At 26.6% G+C, this 26,530-nt stretch overlaps 1 protein-coding gene across 20 annotated transcripts in view; it reads right to left on the reverse strand.

Annotated features, from left to right (window-relative positions):
- Nucleotides 1-24,330, reverse strand: part of LOC130666130 (potassium voltage-gated channel subfamily H member 6) — an 84,893-nt gene extending 60,563 nt beyond the window's left edge. For 11 of the 20 annotated variants that reach the window (XM_057466881.1, XM_057466879.1, XM_057466875.1 and 8 more), the window contains exons 1-4: nt 22,807-24,329; nt 13,606-13,836; nt 6,031-6,189; nt 2,612-2,765 (exon numbers count right to left, since the gene is read on the reverse strand). In XM_057466881.1, coding sequence (XP_057322864.1) covers nt 2,612-2,765; nt 6,031-6,189; nt 13,606-13,836; nt 22,807-22,882 — 620 coding nt within the window. In that variant the 5' untranslated portion in view covers nt 22,883-24,329. Of the gene's footprint in view, nt 1-2,611; nt 2,766-6,030; nt 6,190-13,605; nt 13,837-22,806 lie in introns of all 20 variants that reach the window. The other 9 variants (XM_057466872.1, XM_057466873.1, XM_057466886.1 and 6 more) reach the window with 4 other exon arrangements.
- Between the last annotated feature and the right edge of the window lie 2,200 nt (nt 24,331-26,530).

Raw genomic sequence — 26,530 nt, forward strand, 5'->3', positions numbered from 1 at the left:
GCTAGAGTTTGTAAGCTTCTATCAGTTTTATTTATTTAAGTGATTTTGAGAAAATTAATTTAATTAGGCTGAAGGTCAATTAAAGTTGGAATTTTTAGTTTTCAATAGACGATTTACTGACTCTGAGGAACAAACAGAAATTTTTTTAAGACGAGAAAAAATTTCTTGCGGCAAGAAAATTTTTTTTAGACCCAAAACATTTTTTTTTACTCCTGAAAAATTTTTTCTTGCGCCAAGAAAATTTTTTACTTCAATTTATGACGTAAAAATTTTTTTGAGACAAGTAAGAAATTTCTTGAAGCAGGAAATTTTTTCTCGACCTAAGAAAATTTTTCATTTGAATTTCTGATACAAGAAATTTCTTTGAGGTCAGTGAAAATTTTCTTGAGACAAGTAAGATATTTCTTGAAGCAGGAAATTTTTTCTTGATCCAAGAAAATTTTTTCTTGCTCTAAGAAAATTTTTAATTTCAATTTATGGTGCAAAAATTTCTTTGGGGTCAGTGAAAATATTTTTGAGACAAGTAAGAAATTTCTGAAAGCATGAAATTTTCTCCTGATCCAAGAAAATTTTTTTCTCGCCCTAAGAAAATTTTTGATTTCAATTTATGATGCAAAAATTTCTTCGGGGTCAGTGAAAATTTTTTGGAGGCAAGTAAAAAGTTTCTTGAAGAAGTAAATTTTTTCTTGATCCAAGAAAATTATTTCTTGCTCTAAGAAAATTTTTCATTTGAATTTATGATACAAGAAATTTCTTTGAGGTCAGTGAAAATTTTTTTGAGACTAGTAAGAAATTTCTTGAAGCAGGAAATTTTTTGTTGATCCAAGAAAATTTTTTCTTGCTCTAAGAAAATTTTCAATTTCAATTTACGATGCAAAAAATTTCTTTGGGGTCAGTGAAAATTTTTCGGCGGCAATTAAGAAATTTCTTGAAGCAGGAAATTTTTTCTTGATCCAAGAAAATTTTTTCTCGACCTAAGAAAATTTTTCATTTCAATTTATGATGCAAAAATTTCTTCGGGGTCAATGAAAATTTTTTTGAGGCAACTAAGAAGTGTCTTGAAGCAGAAAATTTTTTCTTGATCCAAGAAAATTTTTTCTTGCTTTAAGAAAATTTTTGATTTCAATTTACGATAAAAAAAATTTCTCTGGGGTCAGTGAAAACTTTTTTTGAGACAAGTAAAATTTTTTTGTGTACAGTAAAAAAAAATACTGAGGTTTTAATAAACCGTATTATTGAATAAAAAAATTGTGATGACAACCCGAAGTAGGTGAGCACGAAAACGATTCGGTAATATATTTATTTACAATCAATATTCATAACGATTGATGATGATAAGCCACAGCAAAAGCAAAAGCTAAAGCTAAAGCTAAACCCGAAGGTAAGATATAGATAAAAAGGGACAGGATACCGATAATATAGACGACAGCAAATTCGTTGTTTTATCAGACCGAAAATAACTGTAGATATGTCGTCTGTTGCAGATTGAAACTTTTGTCCTTGTTTACTTCTAAATGAAACTTTTGTTTCGTAATGTTCTAGCAAACACTCTCAGTTGAATAAAAAAAGAAAAAGAGAACAAGAAGATTGCGGAAAAAAAACTCCCATTTAGAGATTCGTCATTTTAAGTAAACGTTGAAATTAAAAAGATATATATTCTATTTATATCTATATATATATTTAGGGAGAGGGAGGGGTAAACTTTCGGAGTTTAAAAAAATAAATAAGTTTTTTTTTTACATTTAACGTTTACATGCCAAATAAAATATCAAAACTTGGCGGGAAAACGAAAAAATGTTAAGTGATTTTTAAGCGGCCACAAAAATTAAATTATTTTTTATTACCGCGATATTTGAATGCAGTCGAATAAAATTTCTATTTTATTTTATTTATTATTAGCATTTGTCGCTCGTTGGTATTAAAATTCTTGTGGTGTCGCAAAATTCGTGCCGAGAATAAAACGAAACATTAAAATTTATTTTTTTTTTTTTTTGCCTAAGCCGGGATTCGAACCCTGATCTCCCGCGCGTGAGTTTTAGCCTCAAGCCAACGCGCCGTAGTCTCCTTCCATTAGGAAACTTGTACTTTTCTACCGAAAATTATCGTATTGAAAATTTTTATTTTCATATTTCTGTGGTTTAAAAATTTGAAAATTTTTTTCTTATAATAAATCGAAAAAATCTGCGTTTATTTTTAAAAATACCGATTCTGTTTTTATTTTAAAATTCAGTAAATAAATTTCTGTTAAAGAAAATTACTCTGAGTTAAATATTAATTATTGTCGTCTAATTAAAATTTTTTACGCCAAGAAATTTTTTGTTTTTAATGTGACGCAGAAAATTTTTTTTGCACCGCAAAATTTTTTTTTCTCTGCATAAATTTTTAATCTGTATTTTAATTTACAATTTTAGGTAATTAAATATATAGTAAAATATATGACAATAATTGGGATAAATTTTCAAAAAAAATTCAAATTAATTAATTTTCTGTTTATTAAAAAAAAAATAAGAAAAAAATTTGAAAGCTCAGATCTGAAGCCACAACTGCACGTAATAAAAAAAAATTTAACGGTCAATAAAATAAAGAACAAAAATAACTAAAAAATATTTACCAATTTTCCGAAGCCTCTTCATCTAAAATGGTCCCATCAGCGAGCTGTCTCTGCGGCACAGTTGAAGCGGCTCTCGGTCTATTTCTAACCCTCGGAGGACCAACGACTCCAGTTCTAGACAATCCAGCACGAAAGGATGCTCTGGCTCTGTCAACTGTCACGGTCATTATTTAATTAATTCTATTAACTCTGCAGTAAATAAATTCCATTATCAATCAACAAATATATAAATAATTAATTTATTATTAATTATTATTATTAAATTCACTGCCGATCGAGGATTTAAAATCCCAAGCGATCTAATCACTAAAGCAATTTACCACTGACTAGGTCAAAATATAAACCAGACCCGTTACTTGCAATCTAAATCGTACTCGGATAAAAAAAGACTCAGCATTAAAACACGTGATGGTATCTGGCAGTTTCTACCAAACTTATCCGTAAAATACACGTGTTACCACAAATAAATAAACAAAAATTAATATTTTTTTTTTTTTTATTAATAGAATTTTAATTTTTATTTAATGTAAAAATAAATAGACTTGATTTTTTATTTACTAAGAAATTGATATTTTTATACAAAATGTATATATGTATATATTAATAATATGAGGAGGTCGTTAATTGTAATTTTCAATGCCATTTAAATAACATGGGAATTTTTTTTTCATTTTGAATTTTATAACTCGAGTGAATCAGTGGATCGAAAAGGTCGATACGTATTTTTGGGGGAAATTGAACGCTGTACAAAAAAAGTCTCTTATTCGAGGTCAAAAGGAAATTGATAGTAAATTTTAGTATTATGTGACATTTCCGGTGAAACTATCAGACTTATCACAAAATTTTATAGGACCTTTTTTGTAGATCGTTTTATTTCCCACAACTTATTTATTACAAAGTTTTCAAAATTCCTGAAAGCTCTTTAGTTATTTTCATTTAATGTCAATTTGTTCCAAGAAATCGTTTCGGTCGATTTTAAGAATCTACTTTTAAATGCAAATAACTAAAGAATTTTTAGAAATTTTGAAAACTTCATGATAGATAATTTGTAGACAATAAAATGATCTACAAAAAAGATCTTTTATAATTTTTTGATAAATTCAATTTTTCAAAAGTTATTTGAGGTCAAAAGGAAATTCATGGTAAATTTTATTAGTATTGTGACATTTCCGGCGGAACTATCAGAGTTATCACAAAATGTTACAGGCCCTTTTTTGTAGATCATTTTATTTCCCACAACTTATCTCTTACAAAGTTTTCAAAATTCCTGAAAGCTCTTTAGATATTTGCATTTAAATGTCAATTTGTGCTAAGCAATCGTATTCAGCCAATTTTGATTTACTTTTGAATGCAAATAACTAAAGAACTTTCAAAAATTTCGGAAACTTCATAATAGATAATCTGTCGACAATAAAATGATCTACAAAAAAGGTCCTGTAACATTTTGTGATAAGTCTGATAGTTTCGCCAATGTCACTCAATACTAAAATTTACTGTGAATTTTCTTTGACCTCGAATAACTTTTGAAAAAGTAAATTTTCCAAAAAATAATGAGAGACCTTTTTTGTACAGCGTTCAATTTCCCAAAAATATATATCGACCTTTCCGATCCACTGATTCACTCGTTATAAAATTCCAAATAAAAAAAAAATCCCATGTTATTTAAATGGCGAAAAATTGCAATTAACGACCTCTTCATTTTGAAATTAAAGACTCAAATTTTAACAGGACCTTTATTTTGTTATCCCTCACAAAAATTTCAAGACCATTCATATAAAAAAACAGTCGGTTTTTTTTGCCCAGTGTAATATGTCTATATATATATAGAGTTAACTAAATATATGAATGTATGTTAAATTTTATTATCATTGACAATGATACAGAAATTTCAAAAGCACATTTACAATAACAACAACTGTAACATTTATTACCAGGTCAGGGTTAACGATTTAAACGCGTTTTACCGGCTAGCCGACAACGTTGCGGAGGCAAAACTAAAAATAGTCTGGCGTGCGAACAAATACTCCAGATACTAAAACGCGATCAACGTTATATTAGTAAGATGTTTACGTCTCTTTATCACGTTTTGTCTTTTCAACCCCGGCCCTATTGTGGGCTTTGGACCTTCGGCCCTCAAAAATTTATGCATGCAAACGGTCTTGCATTGGCCTGTGCCGGTATACGATTTTGGCTCGACGGACCAGCCATTGCTGCGGTGGATACTTGAGTTGGATTTTACATTGAAAGGTTTATTATTTAAATGAGGCAGTAATTATTTACAATTAGATAATTATTTTATTTTATTTTATTTAAGTTGAGTTTGGTTTATTGTAATGACTGGAATTGCTGAATAATTACTGAGACCGTAACATACTTTTTTAGTTTGACCTAGTGTGATATCGAGGATGATTTTCATTACGATTATTATTATTGTTGTTATTATTTTCTATAATTATGTGGAGGAAAAAATGGGGACGAAGAAATCCTATTTTTGTGGCCTGTGATAGATTTTTTTTTTTAGGCTGATAAGAACTTTAGTTTTTGTTTTTGGAAAAAAATGGAATAGGGTCGAAATTGGATAAAGAATTTTAATTTTGTTTTTAGAAAAAATGGGTTAGGCTCAAAATTTGATAGGTTTTTTTTTAAAGAAATCTGATAAATATTGTTGTTTTTGGAAAAAAATGGAATAGGGTCGAAATTCAGTTACTTTTTTAAACATTCGATAAAAATTATTGGTTCTGTTTTGGAAAAAAATGGAATTGAGTCAAAATTAAATTATTTTTTTTGTTCAGAAGGTTGATAAATATTTTTGTTTTTGGAAAAAAATGGAGTAGGGTCGAAATACTGTTACTTTTTTAAGACATTCGATAAAAATTATTGGTTCTGTTTTGGAAAAAAATGGGATTGAGTCAAAATTAAATTATTTTTTGTTCAGGAGGTTGATAAATATTTTTGTTTTTGGAAAAAAATGGAGGAGGGTCGAAATTCAGTTACTTTTTGAAGACATGAAAATTATTGGTTTAGTTTTGGAAAAAAATGGAATAGACTAAATTTAATTATTTTTTTTCCAAGAGGTTGATAAAAATTTCTGTTTTTGGAAAAGAATGGAATAGGGACAAAATTCAATTTTTTTTTTTTTACGACATTTAATAAAAATTGTTGGTTACGTTTTTGGAAAAAAATGGAATAGGGACAAAATTCAGTTTTTTTTTTAAGATATTTGATAAAAATTATTGGTTACGTTTTTGGAAAAAATTTAAAGGGATCAAAATTAATTTTTGACGTTGTTTTGAAAAAATTATGCGTATATATAAAAACAATTTTTTGAATTTTTGGACAAAGTGAATATTTTCAATCAATTTTTAAAAAAATATATATATTTAAATAAAATAGATAATCATAAATTATTAATTACTTACATCGTGTAGCAAGACGATTGTTGGTTGTCGAAGGTGGAGGCACAGCTGGTGGCGGGGGTGGCTGAGCACTCAGATCTTCAAAGTTGATAATCTGCAGGCAGATGTCATCTACCTCGCTTCTTATTGGAGCAATAACCTCGCTACACAAGAACTTGGTGCCTGGAATATATTAAGTGAGAAAAAAAAAATTACATTAAAAAAAAATAAATAAATCAAAAGAAAAATAATTAAACACTAAAAGTTATTTATAGACTGCACTAGATGAGTTGAATCGCAGCCCATTAATTTTCATTGATCCCGACGGAATCGATTCGCTTAAGAAATTTCTTATCGCTTAACTTTTTTTTCTGTTAAAAAATTACGTAATTCACTTACGTATAATCCGAAGATGGTAATTTTTTAAATATTTTATTAAATCAGAGGAAAAAAAATTAATTACAGTCGATAATAAAAAAAAAAAGTATTGATGTGAAGAAGAAAAAATAGAGAATGGCTTTGTCTCTATACAAGAGCTCAATTACTCGATATTTAAATATCCGTATTATTGTCATAATTTAATTCACCAGAGTAATAATTACATGAATGCCAGCTAATAGCGCTGAGGAAAGAGTAGATGAGAAAATAATAGCGAGCTGGAAATTCTTGTCGATCGACTTCCGTTTATAGAACACGATACATATGTAGCAAAATCAATGAATGAAAAAAAAATTATATATATATTTATATATACATATATACACGGAATAGCCTTTCCCAACCTACATAATCCATCCTACTATTTTTTTATTTATAAATATTTTTTTTTGCTTGAATATTTTTTTCATAATTTTGTATTGATTTTACACTAAGTCCAGATTATTTACGCTGTGATGTCACGCATATACATTTTTATCTACATAATTTATTTAAAATGATATGACATTTTTTTGAAAAACTCATTTAGAAAAACCCTCTATGTTTGTTTTAAAATATGTAGGTTGGAAAATTGGGTAAAATGTCTTTTCCCCGAAAAATTCTGTAAAAATTTATTTAGAAAAACCTTATGAAATTTTCATTTAGTCATTGGTTTTTTAAATGCATTGAGAAAAACTTTTTAAAAAGATTCCTCCGAAAAATCTTCAAAATTAATTTTAAGAAATTTTTTTTCTTGAAAAACCCTCTGAAATTTCCATGTTGAAAAACCTTTTGAAAAATTTCCTACGAAAAATCCTCTGAATTAATTTCTAAAAGTTTTCTTAGAAAAACCCTTTGAAATATCGATTTGGAAAAACTTTTTGAAATGTTCATTCAGAAAAACCCTCTGAATCAATTTTCAAAAAATTCTTCTTAGACAAACCCTTTGAAATATTCATTTAGAAAAACCTTTTGGAAAATTTGCTCTGAAAAACCCTCTGAATTAATTTTCAATAAAGTTTTCCTGGAAAAACCCTTTGAAATATCGATTTAGAAAAACCTTTTGAAAAATTTCCTCTGAAAAACCCTTTGAATTAATTTTCAGAAAATTCTTCTTAGAAAAACCCTTTGAAATATTCATTTAGAAAAACCTTCTGGAAAATTTGCTCTGAAAAACCCTCTGAATTAATTTTCAAAAAAGTTTTCCTAGAAAAACCCATTGAAATATCGATTTAGAAAAACCATTTGGAAAATTTCCTCTGAATAACCCTCTGAATTAATTCTAGAAAATTTTTCTTAGAAACACCCTTTGAAATATTCACCTAGAAAAACCTTTTGGAAATTTTCCTTTGAAAAACCCTCTGAATTAATTTTCAGAAAATTCTTCTTAGAAAAACCCTTTGAAATATTCATTTTGAAAAACCTTTTGGAAAATTTTCTCTGAAAAACCCTCTGAATTAATTCTAGAAAATTTTTATTAAAAAAACCCTTTGAAATATTCATTTAGAAAAACCTTTTCAAAAATTTCCTCTGAAAACCCATTGAATTAATTTTCAGAAAATTCTTCTTAGAAAAACCCTTTGAAATATTCATCTAGAAAAACCTTTTAGAAAATTTACTCTGAAAAACCCTCTGAATTAATTCTAGAAAATTTTTCTTAAAAAAACCCTTTGAAATATTCATTTAGAAAAACCTTTTCAAAAATTTCCTCTGAAAACCCATTGAATTAATTTTCAGAAAATTCTTCTCAGAAAAACCCTTTGAAATATCGATTTAGAAAAACCTTTAGGAAAATTTCCTCTGAAAAACCCTTTGAATTAATCTTAAAAAAAGTTTTCTTAGAAAAACCCTTTGAAATATTCATTTAGAAAAACCTTTTGGAAAATTTCCTCTGAAAAACCCTCCGAATTTTTTTTTTAAAAAGTCTTCTTAGAAAAACCTTTGGAAATTTTCATTCAGAAAAACCTTTTGAATTAATTTTCAAAAAAGTTTTCTTGGAAAAACCCTTTGAAATATCGATTTGGAAAAACCTTATGAAATGTTTCTCTGAAATTTTTCTAACAGATTGATTTAGAAAATCCCGTGTAATGTCGACAGAGAAATTCCGTCGACGATAAATATTATTTTTAACGAGACAAAATAAGTATAAATAAATAAATAAATAAATTTATTACAATATAAGTATTTTATTGGTTAAAGTGAGGATCAAAGTTTGAACCGAAGGGAAATAAAAGAGAGTATCGAGACTAGGGTGAACGTACGGAGGGTAGTATAGAGTGGGAACAAAGGGGAAGAAGGTATAGTAAAGAAGTGGGTGGTGGGTCGTGGGCTGGGGGCTGGGGGTGGTGAATGTGGTGCATGGGTTGGAAGCTGTGTGGAATGAAAGCTAGGAACGTTCATCGATCCGAAAAGAGTAGAGGGTGCTTGCGCTAGAAGCTAGTGTCGACGCCCAACCAAGACTACTTCTGACTACTTCTGACCGATGCTCTTTTCCGTAAGATATAACAACTAAACTGCAACAGGAGGATCATACTCAGACTCTATTACTGCATCCACTAGATATTTTCTTGTTTCAGGTTATGCCTCATAGTCTTAGTCTTGTATATATATCACGTATGTCGGGGCTTTATGGTCTGCATTGAAGCATCTAAATGTTGCACAATTGCTTCATTAAATGTTACAAAATTTATGCGCTAGTTTTATTTTATTGACGCTGAAGTTACGAGTCATTTAATGCCGTTATGAAGGTTATTAAAAAAAATATCATACATTTTTACGGTCTCATTGTTTATGAACAAGATATGACTCATATTTTTTTTTCTTTGATTAATCAAATTATTTTTACTGATATTTATATATTCTATCAAATTAAAAATTAACGTCACTTATGGTGTGAAAAAATTTAAAAAAAAATTTTTAAAACAAGGAAATGTGTTATATATTTATATATATACTGAGATCTTGAAAAATAAATATATAAATTAGCTTTGACTTAAAAAGTAACGGAAATAATTTTCAGTTCATATTTCAAATATTCTGTTACAAAAAAAGAATTTTAAAAATACATCCGTCAATTTTACAAAAACATATATATATATATATATATATATATATATATATATATATATATATATACATATCATATTTCTACTTCCTAAATAAATCTCAAATGTATCGTCTATCCCAATATATATGACTTATTTTTTTTTGGCGCCATTTTTGAAAAAAAAAATTGATTTTGATGAAAAAAAAATTACAATTTTTAGTACAAGGGGTAAATTGATCATCCCTTTGATCAATTTCTAGTTTTCGGAATTTTTTTCCTCCCAACCGCAGAAATTAATTTTGCAGTAAATTGGCGGCAAATTCAAAATTTTTTTTTTTTTTTTTTTTTTTTTTATTTTTCAAAAATAGTCGCATTTAGCTCTGGATTACCCAAAATATGTATCCATAAAATTTCCACTGATTAAACCTTAAAAAAAAAAAAATAACCCCAGTATACAAAAACAATATGAAATATTTTAATATTTTGGCTCCCGCCCAAAATCGTATGTTCAAAAATAAACTTGTAGTATTTGATATTAAATCGAATGAGTGCGTGGGATACTTGGCAGGTAACCCATGATTATCACTATCATGTACTCAAATACTAGTGCACATATTTATATACATATATAGCAGAGTCGGAGTGTATCAACTATACGCGACGATGCAGTAAAAAAATGAAGAACAAGACGATAAAGAAGAATAAGAAGAAGATTAATGGGTTGCGACAGGTGACAGGTGACTCAGACAAGGTAAAGGTATGAAAAAATATATGAAAATAACATTAAGCAGAAGGTTGGACAGTGAAAATGAGTGGTCCGATGATCACGGCTAGGTTAGGTATGTATAAGTATATATATATTTTGTAAAATATGTAATAGGAGGTCACGATTACTGGGATTACTGCGTCGAGAAAACAAACCGGCCGACAGTAGTTTGGGTCAACGGCTGCTTCCCCAATTGGTCGATGACGGTACTCTCGGCCTCGTGACGTCACTACCACGTGAGTGCATTGCCCCAATGACGTGTTATGTATGTTAGTACGTTTTGTTACGAGTGTGTAAGCATGTGGATGTAGATATTAAATAGGTGAAATGAATGTGTTAAGTGTGCGCTTTGAAAGCATCAAAATAACAGCGCGTGTGTCCTCTTTTCGAATTGTGTTACTGAGCTCTTGACTTGTCTATCTCTCATTACAAACTTTTGTTTTACAAACTATTCAATTGCTCATTTTTGTTTTCATTTCTATCCAGTTTTCTGATAAAAATTTTTCTTGTTTTTTCTTACGAATTTTAGTTTTTGAAAAACGAATTTTAATTATTGAATTTGAAATTTAAATGGTATTCATTTTTGTTTACTTAAGAGAGGACTATTTTTAGTAATTAAAGACTTCCGGTTTGGTATTTAATAAATTACTTTTTTTTGGAAAAAATTTTAATTTACGGTGGCGAAAGTGGGACAAGTTGGCCCAGTGGACACGAAAATTAAAATAAAAATTTTTTTTCCGCGGTTACTTTAAATATTTTATTGAACGGGGGGAGTCGATGCAAAACGAAACTGGGGTAAAATGAACCAGTGTAAAAAAAAAATTTCGACTAGACAACTGGACACGATGTACAGATTAAAATTTTTTTTTGTTGGTAATTTTAATTATTTTTTAACAATAATATTATTTTAATAATTGTAATTAAAATTTATTGTTAATTATTAATAAGTTATAATTAATTAAATAATTATTTAGATAAAAATTTGGTAATTTATTTATTTAATTATCGAAGCAGGCATTAATTGTCGTGGCCGTACTAAAATTATTAATTTTTTATTTTTACAAAAATTTTTTTTCAGTGGTCCATTTTACCCTGTTTCGTTTTATTTAAGTTTCCCCTAAATCACCAAAATAACTAAAGTACCAAACACTAAAAAATATTTTTTTTTTCACTTAAAATTTGGGCGCGGACATGGTCAACTTGCCCCGTCCCCAGCCACCGAAAATAAAAATTTATTAACAAAAAAAAATTATTTCCGTGTCATTTTACCCCGGCTCTAACTTATACTTCTATACAACTTTAATATTTTTATATAAAAAAATAACTTTTATTTTTTTTTGTCAGAAAAAATAAATTTGAAATTTTTTAAAAAAATTTAAGTTAAAAATTTTATTTTAAAAAATATCACGTGCTCATTTAATTTTATTTTAAAACCATGGTTAAAATTTAAATAACAGTACAAACATATACATTTATTTATGTCTATATACCCAACTGTAAATGTCGCGATTAAATTGCGCAACTGAATCGCGATTCAAAGGAATTCACGATTACACTCTACAGAACATATCTATACATAAATGTATAAGCCATATATCCACATATATACATATATATATGGAAAGCTGATATAAGTTACAGGTGGTTGAATTTTCTTTTATGTATCGCGTATGTAAATTAGTAATCGTTTTAATGAAAAATTCATTTTCAAATAAAGTTTAAATTTTTTTTTCCCCCTCCACTAGAATTTAAACACAAAAAATTTATCCGCTCAAGCGCGCGAACAGTCGGTTAATTTAAATTCATAAATTCATATTTATTTTTGAAACTTTACTAATAAACATTTTCCCGCATTTTTTTTTTCGTAACAAAAAAAAAAAAAAAAAAAAAAAAAAAAAAAAAAAAAAACTGATGGAGAATTTCAATAAAAGGAAACTGATACTACTACTGTATATAAATTTTCATAGGCAATTGAAAAAATCCCACGGCAGCTTTTCATCCACTTTTTTTTTCTCGGGTAATTTCGTTAGATTGTGAGGTCAGAGAGGGGGAAGGTTTATATAGACCAAGATTACTTTGAATAAGTGAGTAGCGAGTAAAGCGTGAATGTGGTAAATGAGGTTGAGTAAAATGAGAAAAGCTGGATGTTATATATATATACATATGTCGTCAGGTTGTCGCGGCGGATTGGTCGCGGTCTTGGTCTGGGTCTTGGTCTTGATTCTATTTGGGTAAAAAAAAAAATAAGTGTAGGGATAAAGGGTCATGGGTCACGTGTAATAACGGACGGACTGACAAGCGAAAAGCAACGGACACACATATATATGTATATATATATATTGCTGTGTAATAAATTATACAGTAGCTATCGATCTCGTCACTCTTAAGGTCACTACGGTTAAATCGTGATTGTTGGCACAATTTTTTTTTTTTTTTATTAATCTTCTGATGATTAACTAAAGTTGATAATATATATATTAAGTATTCATTTTTATAGTTTGATTATATATTTATTTTTAGATAATTAATAAAAATAAATTATGCAAGAAAGTTTTTGTTTTGATCCCGGTCGGATGACATTTTTTTGGAGGGAAAAGGGAAATTTTGAGTGCAGTGACAGAAACTGGGTAAGTTGGGCCAACTGGGTCATGACAAAAAATTTGGTGGAAAAATTTTGTGGTCGATACTTTTAAATGACCGCAGTGCCTGCGGTAAATTGGACCATTTTCCCTTAGATTGTGAATAAAATTTTGGAAAAAAAATTTGTGACCCATTTTGTCAAGTTTTGAAAAAAAAAAAATTTTTAGACGATTAATTAAAGTACAAAATTTACGTTTTTGAAAAATTTGAATTCGAAAAAAATTTGAAAATTAGGAATTTTTTTTTTGAACCCGCGGTCAGATGACATTTTTTTGGAGATTAATTATTTTTTTGGAGGGAAAAAGGGAAAATTTGATTGTGGTGACAGAAATTGGGTAAGTTGGGCCAACTGGGTCATGATTAAAATTTTGTGGTCAATACTTTTAAATGACAGCAGTGCCTGCGGTAAACTGGACCATTTTCCCTTGGATTGTAAATAAAATTTTGGAAAAAAAATTATTGTTGATTTAGACGATTAATTAAAATTGCTGACTACATTTTTAAAAAATTTGAATGTTAAAAAAATTTTCAAATTTTGGAAACAAAAATTCAAAAAAATTAAATTTAAAAAAAAATTCCACACCTCCAAAAATGTACAAAAATAAAATGAATATAAAGAAACCAATTTTAGGTTTTTACCAAAAATTTAAATTTAAATTTGATTAAAATTCCCGCGTAAAATTAAATGAAACATTTTCTGTATCCATAAATAAATAAATAAATAAATTACCGTCTTTTCTGTAGTAGAGGATTTCAAAATGTTTCTCGACTCCTGCAATCAATGCATCACGTAATGCAGCAATAGCATGAGGTGAGGTCATTGGTCCATGAAGAAAATCGCAAACGGCTGGCCGTTGCATCACCTCCGCCCTCGAAAATCCGGTAAGCCGGCAAAATCCGTCCGAACAATAAATAATGTGACATAGTCCCTGTTGAGCGTTGGCTACCAAAAAACTTCTGTCTGTAATATTTATAAAAAAAAAAATTCATAAATTAGTTATTTAATTTTTTAAATATATATGTATATATTTAGTTGTAAATTAATGCGCGGATTATATTGATTTATTTAAGCCGTTGCTTGGTAATGTAAATTTTATTTTTTTTTTATAACTATTTTTACAGAGTAGACTCTGGAACACTTCCGGTTGAACTGATGTTAGAAGTATGACCTTCGTCCTAAATACGACGTCGATGCCAGAACGATCCATTAAATATTTTTGGTAACGTATAATGACCGTCTGGTTACAAACTTTTATTATTTTTATTATTTTAGCATTGAAATGATTTTTTTTTTTCGTAAGTTGGGAAAATTTTTTTTTGCCGGGAAAAAATAATTGGTGGTTACAAATGGGTTTTTTTAATTGGACGACCTTCAAAAATTTTTCATATATATATGTGTATATATATATATTTATTTTAAAACAGTGATATAAATAATAAATACCGCGAATTAAATTTGGAGTATATATATTTATACCGGAAGTACTTAAGTGCGAATTCTAAGAATTTGTTATTTATTTTAATACAAAACGTCGTTGTATCTTTAATTTTATAAATTTGAAAATTATCATTATTTTTTTTTTTAATAATATTTTGACTAAAATTTCAAAAATTACATACTTGTTTAAAATCAAAATTGTGAGGAAACTATTGAGTTTAGAAAAAAAATTAACAAGTACTTTTTTGTAGGAAATTTAATTTCCTATAAATTTGGTCTCCTATATTTTTGTCATATTTTTGATATCGGGCATATAAATTTGATTTTAAAGAACCGGGTTTTTGAAAATTGTAGACTTTTGAATCTCTCAGTAGTTTTTGAATTTGAATTTAAATTGTGGCTGAAATATTGAAAATATGATAAATATGTAAGAATACTTTTTTGTAGGAAATTTAATTTGCTATAAATTTGGTCTCCTATATTTTTGTCATATATTTGATATATGGCATATAAATTTCATTTTAAAAAACCCGGTTTTTGAAAATTGTAGACTTTTGAATCTCTCAGTAGTTTTTGAATTTGAATTTAAATTGTGGCTGAAATATTGAAAATATGACAAATATATAAGAATACTTTTTTGAAGGAAATTTAATTTTCTATAAATTTGGTCTCTTATATTTTTGTCATATATTTGATATATGGCATATAAATTTCATTTTAAAAAACCCGGTTTTTGAAAATTGTAGACTTTTGAATCTCTCAGTAGTTTTTGAATTTGAATTTAAATTGTGGCTGAAATATTGAAAATATGACAAATATATAAGAATACTTTTTTGAAGGAAATTTAATTTTCTATAAATTTGGTCTCTTATATTTTTGTCATATATTTGATATATGGCATATAAATTTCATTTTAAAGAATCCGGTTTTTAAAAATCGTAGACTTTTGAATCTCTCAGTAGTTTTGGGCTTTGAATCGAAATTATGACTAAACTACTGAAAATATGACAAATATATAAGAATACTTTTTTATAGAAAATTTGATTTCCTACAAAAATGTATTCTTACATATTTGTCGTATTATCAATAGTTTACTCAGAATATAATTTTAAAGAAAAAAAAATATTTTAGAGAAATTTGAAATTCAATTTTGGAACCCGGGTACTTAAAATTAAAATTGTGGGGTAATTATAAGAGATACGCAAAAAATGTATGGGAACAAACTTGTAGAAAATTAAATTTCCTGTAAAAAGTATGAAGCAAGTTTTTACGTAAACTTAATAGTTAACAAGTTATTTCAACCGAAAAGATAAAAGAGTAAAAAATTTAAGTAATGATTAGAAATATTTTTAATTAAAAAATAAATTACAGAATTTTATCGGATTCCGATGAAAAAATTTCTAATATGACCTACATAATGAAATTAATAAACTAAAAAAAATAAGAGCTGGGATTTAATCAGTTTCCAGTGGGAACTAAAAAAGTGAATATGAAGCCAAAGCTAAATAAAGAAATGAAAATCAATTGGAATATCCACTTAGTAAAAAGTAAACGAAACGATAGTCGCGGAAGAAGTAGTTTTTAAATGAAATTTATAAATTTTGGCAGTGTGCCAAACTCATCGTCAGCATACAGGATAAATTTATCGTGGTCAAGTCTGTACCGCAATGAGCTCTCATCTACTCATTACATGAGCTCTCAGGACAATTGTATCGGTTTCCATTATTTCTACTGGAGAGATATTTTACCCTCAACCCACTAGTCACTAGTCACTAGTCACTAGTCACTACCCCTTGGCTATGTTTCATTGTGGTTTTTCGTCCACCACACTAGATTACAAAAGCCCTACCTCCTGACTATGGATAGATAGTCAGCTAGAATATGAATAATAATAATAATAATAATAAAGATAAATTAAAGTGACGACATATGAGCACTATCTGTTAGATGAGTAAAAAATAATAATAATAATATACTGAAAAAATTTGCGGAATGAACGCGGAGTAGATGATTTTTTATTTATTTAATTTCTTCGGAGTGAATTTTACAATGAAGGAAAATTTTGAAAAATATTAATTATAAAAAATGCAGAATGAAATCGTACAAAAAAAAGAATTTATTGGCGGAAAAATTTTACTCGCCCCAAGAAAATTTTTACTTGCCCTGAGAAATTTTTTGTATTATGAATTGAAAAGGAAAATTTTCTTGGGGCGATAAAAAATTTTCTTGCGCCAATAAATTTCTTCTAGTCCTGAGGAAATTTTTTGTTTTCATTTCATAATGAAAAATTTTTCTTGCGCCAAGAAATCCTTTTTTTCTGTGTAGTAAAAACTCGCGGGGTAAATTACTAATACGTAGTGAGGTTTGGTCTTTTATATTTAGACATTTGTATTGAGTACGGAAATAATTACGAGCTCCCTTTTCAAATATTCGCGCGAAATAATTTTAAAAAATTCTAACCAGCTGATAATTAAAACTTTCACGCTTATGAAGTTAAAGAAATAGATTTTCCATTTTCCATCATTAATATAGTTTTCACTGAGCCACAAACTGTCACATGACTCACATCAACCAAACCGCGAAATAACATTTTATATTCTACCGAAATATGAAATATTCCCATAAAAACTACGTCACCATAACAATTAAATAATTAAATGTTTTTACTATGGATTATATGAAATTATAATTTAGTGAGTTACTAAAACATTTTATAAATTAAAAACATAATATATTATGTGTTAATTATCAATACCTGAGTAAATTATTTATTAAAATAATAATATTTCTCATAAAAAAGTTATTTCTATTAACCATAAATTTATTTAAGTGACAAAACTCCTAGCGGAGTGAATGCGGATTTAAATAAAATCGTCGCACCGCTCAAAAAAATCCCTATTCCCCATGCATAATTTCACCTCCGGAATTCTGATCAACAAATTCTAATTAAAATAAAATCCATACTCCAAATTCACCCCCGAATTACAGTATTATTATTATTACAAAATTAAAGCGCCAACATATGAATATCCATTAAATAAAAAAAATATATATATAATATATATATATATGTATGTCCATTACCATTACCCTAAATCGTTTTTTTTTTTTTTTCATATTTGATACATTCTGACATATATTTTAGCGACACTCGTTTATCAACCGCGAGTAGGCCCTGAATAAAACGGTCAAAGTCGCGGATGTTATATTAACGATATATGAAAGACCGGTGGAAGTTTAAGTTACTAAAGGGGTGAAGGTATTATAAAAAATAATATTAATAATAATAATAATAATAATAATAATAATAATAATAATAATGATAAGTGGGTCGTGGGATTTGCGGGGCAAGCGTGTCGACGGTTCCGAGGTCACGTATTTGCCACGATGCGGGAAAATCATGCGGACATGGTACTCTCAACACAACGAGGACGAATTTCTGGTATTCCTCGAAATATCCTTCCGGTAATGACCAAAATAGATATTTATGCAAATCAACATACACAATATTATGCTAATTAACTCATTACTTATTAGTTATTAATTATCGGTAATTATTTTCTTTGTTACTCTAATGTGTATGATATATCAGAGGCCAGTTTACGTTGGAAAGTTTTTTTAGTTTCAGTTACTGGGAGTTTTAAATTTTGTTAAGTTCTCAAGTAATTTAAATTTAAAATTTAAATGCCGGCTAATTTTAGACGCTTAGGAATTTTAATAACTCATTTTTAAAGTTCATAGTTATTTTAATTTTAAACAACTTTTAGTTTTTACTACTTTGCGTTTAGAGATGAGACTAATTTTCAATCGCGTTCGAAATAAAAAAATTTTTTTTTTTTTTATTTCTATATATTTTTAAAAAATTAAATAAATATAAGACTTACAGATATATTTTTTTTAAATTTATAAGAAATTTTGAAAAAATTTGAAATTTAATTTTTCGAATTTGAATTTTACTAAAATTTTTATTTTCATTTTCTATAAATTTTACAAAAATTTGAAAATTGACGTGAAAATTTTTTAAGTATTAAAAAAAAAGTCCTTGAGATTCCAAAATTTATAAGAAATTTTTAAAAAAATTTGAAAATTAATTTTACGAATTTGAATTTTTCTAAAAATTTTTTTTTTTTCATTTTCTACAAATTTTACAAAAATTTGAAAATTGACATGAAAATTTTATAAATATTAAAAAAAAAGACCTTGAGATTTCGAAATTTATAAGAAATTTTTAAAGAATTTGAAAATTAATTTTTCGAACTAAAATTTTTCTAAAATTTGTTTTTTATTTTCTATGAATTTTACAAAAATTTAAAAATTGACATGAAAATTTTATGAATATCAGAATAAAAATTTTTAAAAAAGTCCTTGAAGTTTCAAAATTTGAAAAAATTTGATAATTAATTTTTCGAATTTGAATTTTTCTAAAATTTTTTTTTCATATTCTACAAATTTTACAAAAATTTGAAAATTGAAATGAAAATTTTATAAATATCAGAATAAAAATTTTAAAAAAAGTCCTTGAAGTTTCAAAATTTAAAAAAAATTGACAATTAACTTTTCAAATTCGAATTTTTCTAAAATTTTTTTAAAAATAAAATTTACAAATATATGATAATTGACGTGAAAATTTCATAAATATATATATAACTAATTACCAAATATATGAAGTGTCAATAAAAAAATTCAAAAAAAATTTCCTTGAAATGTCAAATTTTGAAAAAAATTGCGGAAGTAATAAAATTTCAAAATTTACTGTTTCACATCAATAAAAAATGATATATGTAATTTATGACCAGAAGCTTAAATAAATTTTGGTAAAATAAAAAATTGAAACTTCAGTCGCGATTAAAAAATATTTGGCGGGTAAATAAGTAATAATTCAAAAACGTCAGATTAGAAGCCATTACTGCGATGTACAAAAATGATTGTGGACGTAAAGAAAGAGGACAATTGTCATTTAGAATATAAATTTTAAGGCCTTAAAGTCGGATTGATAAATTGCCATACATATGTTACATAAAATTATAACTCGTATGGTTTCACTTGAAATATATCCGTCTGTCAATTTCGATTACGATCAAACTAATCCGGCTCAGTTTTAATTTTTTATTTTCTTTATTTAATTGACATGATTGACAGAAAAAAAATTATTTATTTCTGTATCAAAAAAAAATTATCGTTTTTATTTATGATACTGAAGTTACCCCCATGAAAAAAATTTATAAAAAAAATATTTTTTTCATATAAAAAAAATATATAAATATATATAAAATATGTATAAAAAATATATTTTAAATAGCTAACTTTTGACTGATTTTCGTATATATTTTAAATATACTAAAAATATATGAAAAATACGTTTATAAAAATATACGAAAAATATATTTTTCTTATATTTAAAAATACAAAAAAAATATATTAGTAATATATTTTAAATCTATAAAAAATATAATTATGAAAATATATTTTTTATATAATTTTTGTATATTTTTAAATATAAAAAAATATATTTTTTGTATATTTTTGTACATGTATTTTTTATATATTCTAAGATATATTTTTAATATATTTAAAATATATACGAAAATCGGCCAAAAGTTAGCTATTTAAAATATATTTTTTATACATATTATATATATATTTATATATTTTTTATGTATTTTTAATATATTTTTTTTATATGAAAAATATTTTTTTTTTATATTTAACATATATTTTTTTTATAAATTTTTCTCATGGGGGCAGCCGTCTAATAATTTTTGAATTCTTTTAAAACCGATAAATTACAAAAAAAAAATATTTTAAAAAATTCCACATATAGTTTTTTTAATTTCCTACATGTGCATTTTTTTATTTTTATTTATTTTCAAAATTAAATCGTTCAAAAAAAAATCCAAAAATTGTTTACTAACTTCGGGATCCTTTTTTTTCGCCGCAAAGTGATTTTTTGTGACACGCGACCCTTTGATATATTTTTAATGTCCTGTTATTATATATGTATATATATTTATATATTATTTTTACAAGTTTGAGGGGATTATTGTTATTTAGATTGATTGGTGATTTAATGATAGGGATAATTTACATAAAAAGTTATAATTTTTGTCATTAGAAAAATTGAGGGAATTTGTAAGATAAGAAATAAAAAAATTACAGACTCGGTCAAGGTTAATAAATGTTAATACAGAGTATCATGATAGGTTAAGATTGATTTATATCTACTGTACAATTTTATTCAATTATTGAATTAATTTATTGATTAATTATATGTCTAGTTTCATTATAGGAAATTTTGAATACTTTTTTATTTGAAAAAAAAATTTTGGAAGATTTAAATCTGGAATTTATGTCTATTTCTATACGTATATATAAATATATATGTATTGATATATGTGTGGGTGTGTAATTTAATTAAAAATAATAACGAATGAAGATGGAGATTGAAAATTTAATGAAAAAATTTTTATGTCAAATTTTGACAGAGAAAAGTGGGTCAAAATGAAAAATTATCAAAGTACGACATGGGGCAATTTGGTCCAAAATTTTTTCGAATCCTTTCTAAAAATTCTATTTCTGATTCAATAAAAATTTTTTCAACGAAATTAATAAAAGTAAAAAATGGAGACTTAAAAATTTCCATGGGTCTATTTTACCCCACGTTAGAATTTTTATTTTTTTTCGCTAACCCTTGAAATTCGCGACCTAAAAAATAGATCTAGAAGATTCATTAAAATTTTTTTTTAACCGGCCTATCTTTCCCTCTTTTCTGCCCTACATTTCCACATCGAGCAAATCAAATATTTTTTATGTATTACCAGTTTTTCAAAATTACTAAAAGCTTCTCTTTCAAAATTACAAACTTTCTAAAAATTATCCTCCCCTTCTTACCCACCCTTTGACTTTTAATTAAAACCATAAGAATTGGAAATTAAACTCTAGAGCCTCAAAAATATTTCTTACAAAAATTAATTACAATTCCCCCCCCCCCCAAAATAAAAAATTAATTCCCATGAGTATCAAATTTATGAGCGGAATGTACCAGATATCAGACAAATTTTAAATTACAAATAAACGAATTAAACAATTAAAAATCCAAAAATAAAAAAAATCCACATACTCATTTTCAAATTCTCTACATGTGTATTTTTTTATTTTATTCAATTTAAATTTAATTCGCTTATTTCAAAATTTTTTAAATTGACAATTGTCAGCTAGATTCACAAATCAAATTTCCCTTTAATTCCCCCCACCCCCCATAAATATTTCCCACAAAAATGCAACTAAAATTTTTTTTCCACCAAAATCCAACCACCCAAATTTCGTCTCCAAAATTTTTTTCCCCACCCCCCAAAAAAATAAAAAATCCAAAATTTCGCCCCGATCCTAAAGTTACTACACAATTATTAATTTTTGGATTTTCTTTTCAACGACTCAAATCCAAAAAAAAAAAACCAAAAAAATGCACATGTAGAAAATTTTAAAAACTATAGGTGCATTTTTTCAAAATATTTTTTTTTTTACAATTTCTAGCCTAAAAAAAATTCTAAGATGTCGGGAAACTTCCAACCCCCATAAAAAAATAAAAAATCCTAAATTTCGCCCCGATCCTAAAGTTACTAGACAATTAACAATTTTTGAATTTTTTTTACAACAAATCAAATTCAAAAAAAAAAATCAAAAAAAATACACATGCAGAAAATTAAAAAAGCTATAAGTGGAATTTTTCAAAATATTTTTTTTTTACAATTTATAGCCTAAAAAACATTCAAAGATGTCGGGAAACTTCCAACCCCCATAAAAAAATAAAAAATCCTAAATTTCGCCCCGATCCTAAAGTTACTAAACAATTAACAATTTTTGAATTTTTTTTACAACAAATCAAATCCAAAAAAAAAAAAACAAATAAATACACATGTAGAAAATTAAAAAAACTATAGGTGCAATTTTTCAAAATATTTTTTTTTTTACAATTTATAGCCTAAAAAAAATTCTAAGATGTCGGGAAACTTCCAACCCCCATAAAAAAATAAAAAATCCCAAATTTCGCCCCGATCCTAAAGTTACTAGACAATTAACAATTTTTGAATTTTTTTTACAACAAATCAAATCCAAAAAAAAAAAAACAAAAAAAATACACATGTAGAAAATTAAAAAAACTATAGGTGCAATTTTTCAAAATATTTTTTTTTTTACAATTTATAGCCTAAAAAAAATTCTAAGATGTCGGGAAACTTCCAACCCCCATAAAAAAATAAAAAATCCCAAATTTCGCCCCGATCCTAAAGTTACTAGACAATTAACAATTTTTGAATTTTTTTTACAACAAATCAAATTCAAAAAAAAAAAAAACAAAAAAAATACACATGTAGAAAATTAAAAAAACTATGAGTAGAATTTTTCAAAAAATTTTTTTTTTTACAATTTCTAGCCTAAAAAAAATTCTAAGATGTCGGGAAACTTCCAACCCCCATAAAAAAATAAAAAATACATTACCATGAGTATCAAATTTCCTAATGATGGTTTCAATAATGGTGGTCCTTGGAGCAACGTGTCCTCTTCTGACAGGCATCCCTAAATTTTCGTCCTCAAAGGACCACTATATATCTCAAACTCCTCCACTTATTTATTACAATAAATGTAATAACAAATAACCGTAATTACAATTACTATCCAAATTTAATCTATATACATCCACACATATATATGCATATATACATACAATAAACAGTCGACACAACTACGCACTAAATAAAAAATAATAAATAAACATTTAACTCACTCGGAGTTTCGTAAAAAAGCACAGCACGAATTGAGCATAATTACCGTTTAAACACTTAATTATTATTATTATCATACATATGTATATATTATTATTTATATATTTATATTTAAAATTGTATAAAAGACACGTAGAGCAAAGTTATAAAGCATTTGCCGATAAATAAAAGTTAATAGCTGAAGGCCGTGTGAATGCGTGGTCAAAAAAGCGCGGCGGGTAATTTTCGCGATATTTATTCGTTGCCAAGATTTAACACAACGACTTTAACCTACTCCTTAATATTTTAAATTATTAACGATTATTTTTTAAAAATTTTCCAAGCCGTTTATTATTTTTAAAATATTTAAATTTTAAATTTAAAAAAAAGCGGCAATTTGAATTTTTAAATTTTTAAATAATTAAACTTGACCTTGACTGTAATCATCTAGTGTAATTGTCTACCCGATAGTGACTATGGGAAAATAAATGCACTGTGTGATTGTCGATTTATTCAGCTTTGTTAATTATTATTTATTAATTAATTAATTAATTAATTAATTGTTCAGTCGTAGCTAAGACTCGGAGTCTCGTTAACTAGGATCTGGACCCATTTAATATTTATAAATTTATTATTATTTTTATTATTTAATTTAAACTCCACATTTAAATCGATCCACTTTGTAGATTCGTAGTCTTGATGCTGGACCTTTTGTGATATTAATTTTATATAATTACTTATATATTTATTCATTTTTTTTTTTTTTTTTATTTTTATTTTTCCTCCACAAATTTTATAATTAACGTTCCTAATTTTTTTAAATTCAGGCGGTAAATAAACGTGACAAATCTTAGGCACGTTGGTTTTTTTTTTTTTTTTTTTTTTTTTTTTTTTAAATATCAGATTAAAAAAAAAATATTTGATTCGATGTCTAGGACCAGTCAGCTGTGAATTTTTTATCAGATCGCGATATTGACACGATTTTTTTTATTTAAATTTTCAACACCAGTATTTTTATATTCGATAACTTTTTTATAAAATTTAATCATGATTTCATATATATTTTATATATATTTATTAACAAAAAAAAAATGTCACTTTTTTAAATCACTGATTTTTAAAAATTAAACGCGGGATTTTTTAAATTTTAAATAATTTTTTTAATATTAATATATATGTATGTACATATATATGTATATATATATATATATATGAATGTTTGTGGGACTAACGGATGCCGTTGGTGTAAGACTACAAATGCCGAGGATGACGGCGTGGGCTCGACGACGACTGCAAAAGACTGGACATTATTTATTTTAAGTTTGTGCGCATGCGCGGTCAGTGCGCAAGAACGGCAGTGAGTGCGCCCGCGCGATTTGAATCCCCACCGCGGAAAAATTTTAGTTTTGAGAGAGCGAGCAGATGGGGGTGGAAATTTACAAGAGAGAGAAAAGTTTTAGGTAAAATAAAATAGTTACTATGTCACTATCAACAAAACAAAGGCATAGACGTGATAATATTGATAACGTTTAACAAACAATTAACACGGTTATTATTTTTTATGTTGCATGCCATTGGTGTTTTAGAGGCTCGGATAAAAAATAGGAAGGATGAGAAACATAATAATGATAAGCGACAGGGATTTAGATTGTGAGCCGTTAGTTTTTATGATCAGGACATTGCTGGGAGTCTATGAAAATTTATGGGGTTGGGTGGCTTTAGATAAAATTTTTAGCTTTTAAATTTTATTCTGTTTTAAGTTTATCATTTATTTTATAGTAAATATTTATTTAAATTTTTTTAATGACAGTTGAAGTTCGCGGGTAAAAAATCGCGATTTTTTAAAATAGAAGTAGTAAATAATGAACATAAATTATGAGTGTGAATGTATGACTGAAGTCAACCGAGTTCTAATAAATTTTGGATTTTTTTTCAAAGTAAATATAAAAAAAAAATATTTGGAAAAATTGCACTTGTAGTTTTTTTAATTTTCTACATGTGCATATTTTTGGTTTTTTTTTTTTTCTGTAAACAATTTGTTAAAAAAAAATTTGAATTTTTCATCATCTGCTAACTTCAGTCATTGATTTCAAAATTTTTAAAATGCGCATTTTTTAAAAATTTTACTTAATTATTTACTCTACTTACTAATAATTTTAAATTTATCTAATGTCTGCTACATTCACATGACCGAAGTTAGCAGCCAATGAAAAATTTTCAAATTTTTTTTCAAAAAATAGCACTTGTAGTTTTTTAAATTTTCTACATGTGCATTTTTTTTTTTAATATTATTTTTTAATTGTTTATTTATTTATAATTTTAAATTTGAATGATGTCTGCTACATTAGGACTCGTCATAAATTTTATATAAGAAATTGAACTATAGATCAATTGAAGAAAAAAATATATATGTATATATGTATGTATGTTACATGGTAAAAATTTGGGGAGTGAACGCGAATTAAATCCAGAGTGAATGCAAGCAGATGTTTATTTATTTAATTCCCTTGGAGTGAAATTCACTTCAAAGAGAAATTTATTTTCATATGAAAACTCCGGTCCGGAGTGAACGCGGATTTAAATAAAATCTGTAATTACTCCGTATTCACTTCCGATTTTCGCAGAGTAATTTCAGTCAAGATTTCAATTAAAAAATTAAATTCTAATGTAGAAATTGTCTATTTTTAGACAGGAAAAATAATCAAAGTTTTGTGATCGATATAAAATATATGAAATTAATTTTTTTTACCCTTTCGCTGTATTTCGGTTGGTGCCGCGACCTGACTTATTTCCGTAAAAGGGCTAAAAAGACCAAAAATAAAATACAAATTTAAAAAAAAAAAATTTTGTCTGAATGTTTATCGATAGAAAAAATCTGGGGTGAGTTGGTCACCCTAAATAGTGAAGACCATTTCGAAATTTTATTTCCTGTTTATCATCTTAATTATTTTACCACAAGTCGAAAAATTTGGCGGGTAAAATAAAATTTCAAAAAATTGGTTTAAATTTCCCGCGGAATTCAAAATTTTTTTATATTTTATTTACGCGACTATTTCACTTTTTATAATTTTACCAACCACGAAAATATTTTTTAATCAAAATCCAAAAATGACCGCAGTAATGACCAACTTACCCCATATTTTTCTAGAAACTTTACATCGACATTCATAAAAAAAATTTATAAGAAAAAATATTTCATTTTGCCCTACTCTCCCTCATATATTTATATATTTATATATATAAGGACAAGTGTGTTGATTTATTGAATATTAATGACCTCGAGCATATTAATGAGTACAATTATTCAGTAGCGAAACCGTTTGAAGAACGTGAGCAGTCGTAATCTGGCATATAGTGAGAAGCTTTCATAATATATAACGACGAGGTTGGCTTTGAGGGAGTTTTAAATTGCATACTAAATGCAACGATGCATTGTAGTAGATTATCGCGTGTTCAGATCG

Source organism: Microplitis mediator, chromosome 3 (assembly GCF_029852145.1).
Source record: "Microplitis mediator isolate UGA2020A chromosome 3, iyMicMedi2.1, whole genome shotgun sequence".
NCBI classification, from domain to species: domain Eukaryota; kingdom Metazoa; phylum Arthropoda; class Insecta; order Hymenoptera; family Braconidae; genus Microplitis; species Microplitis mediator.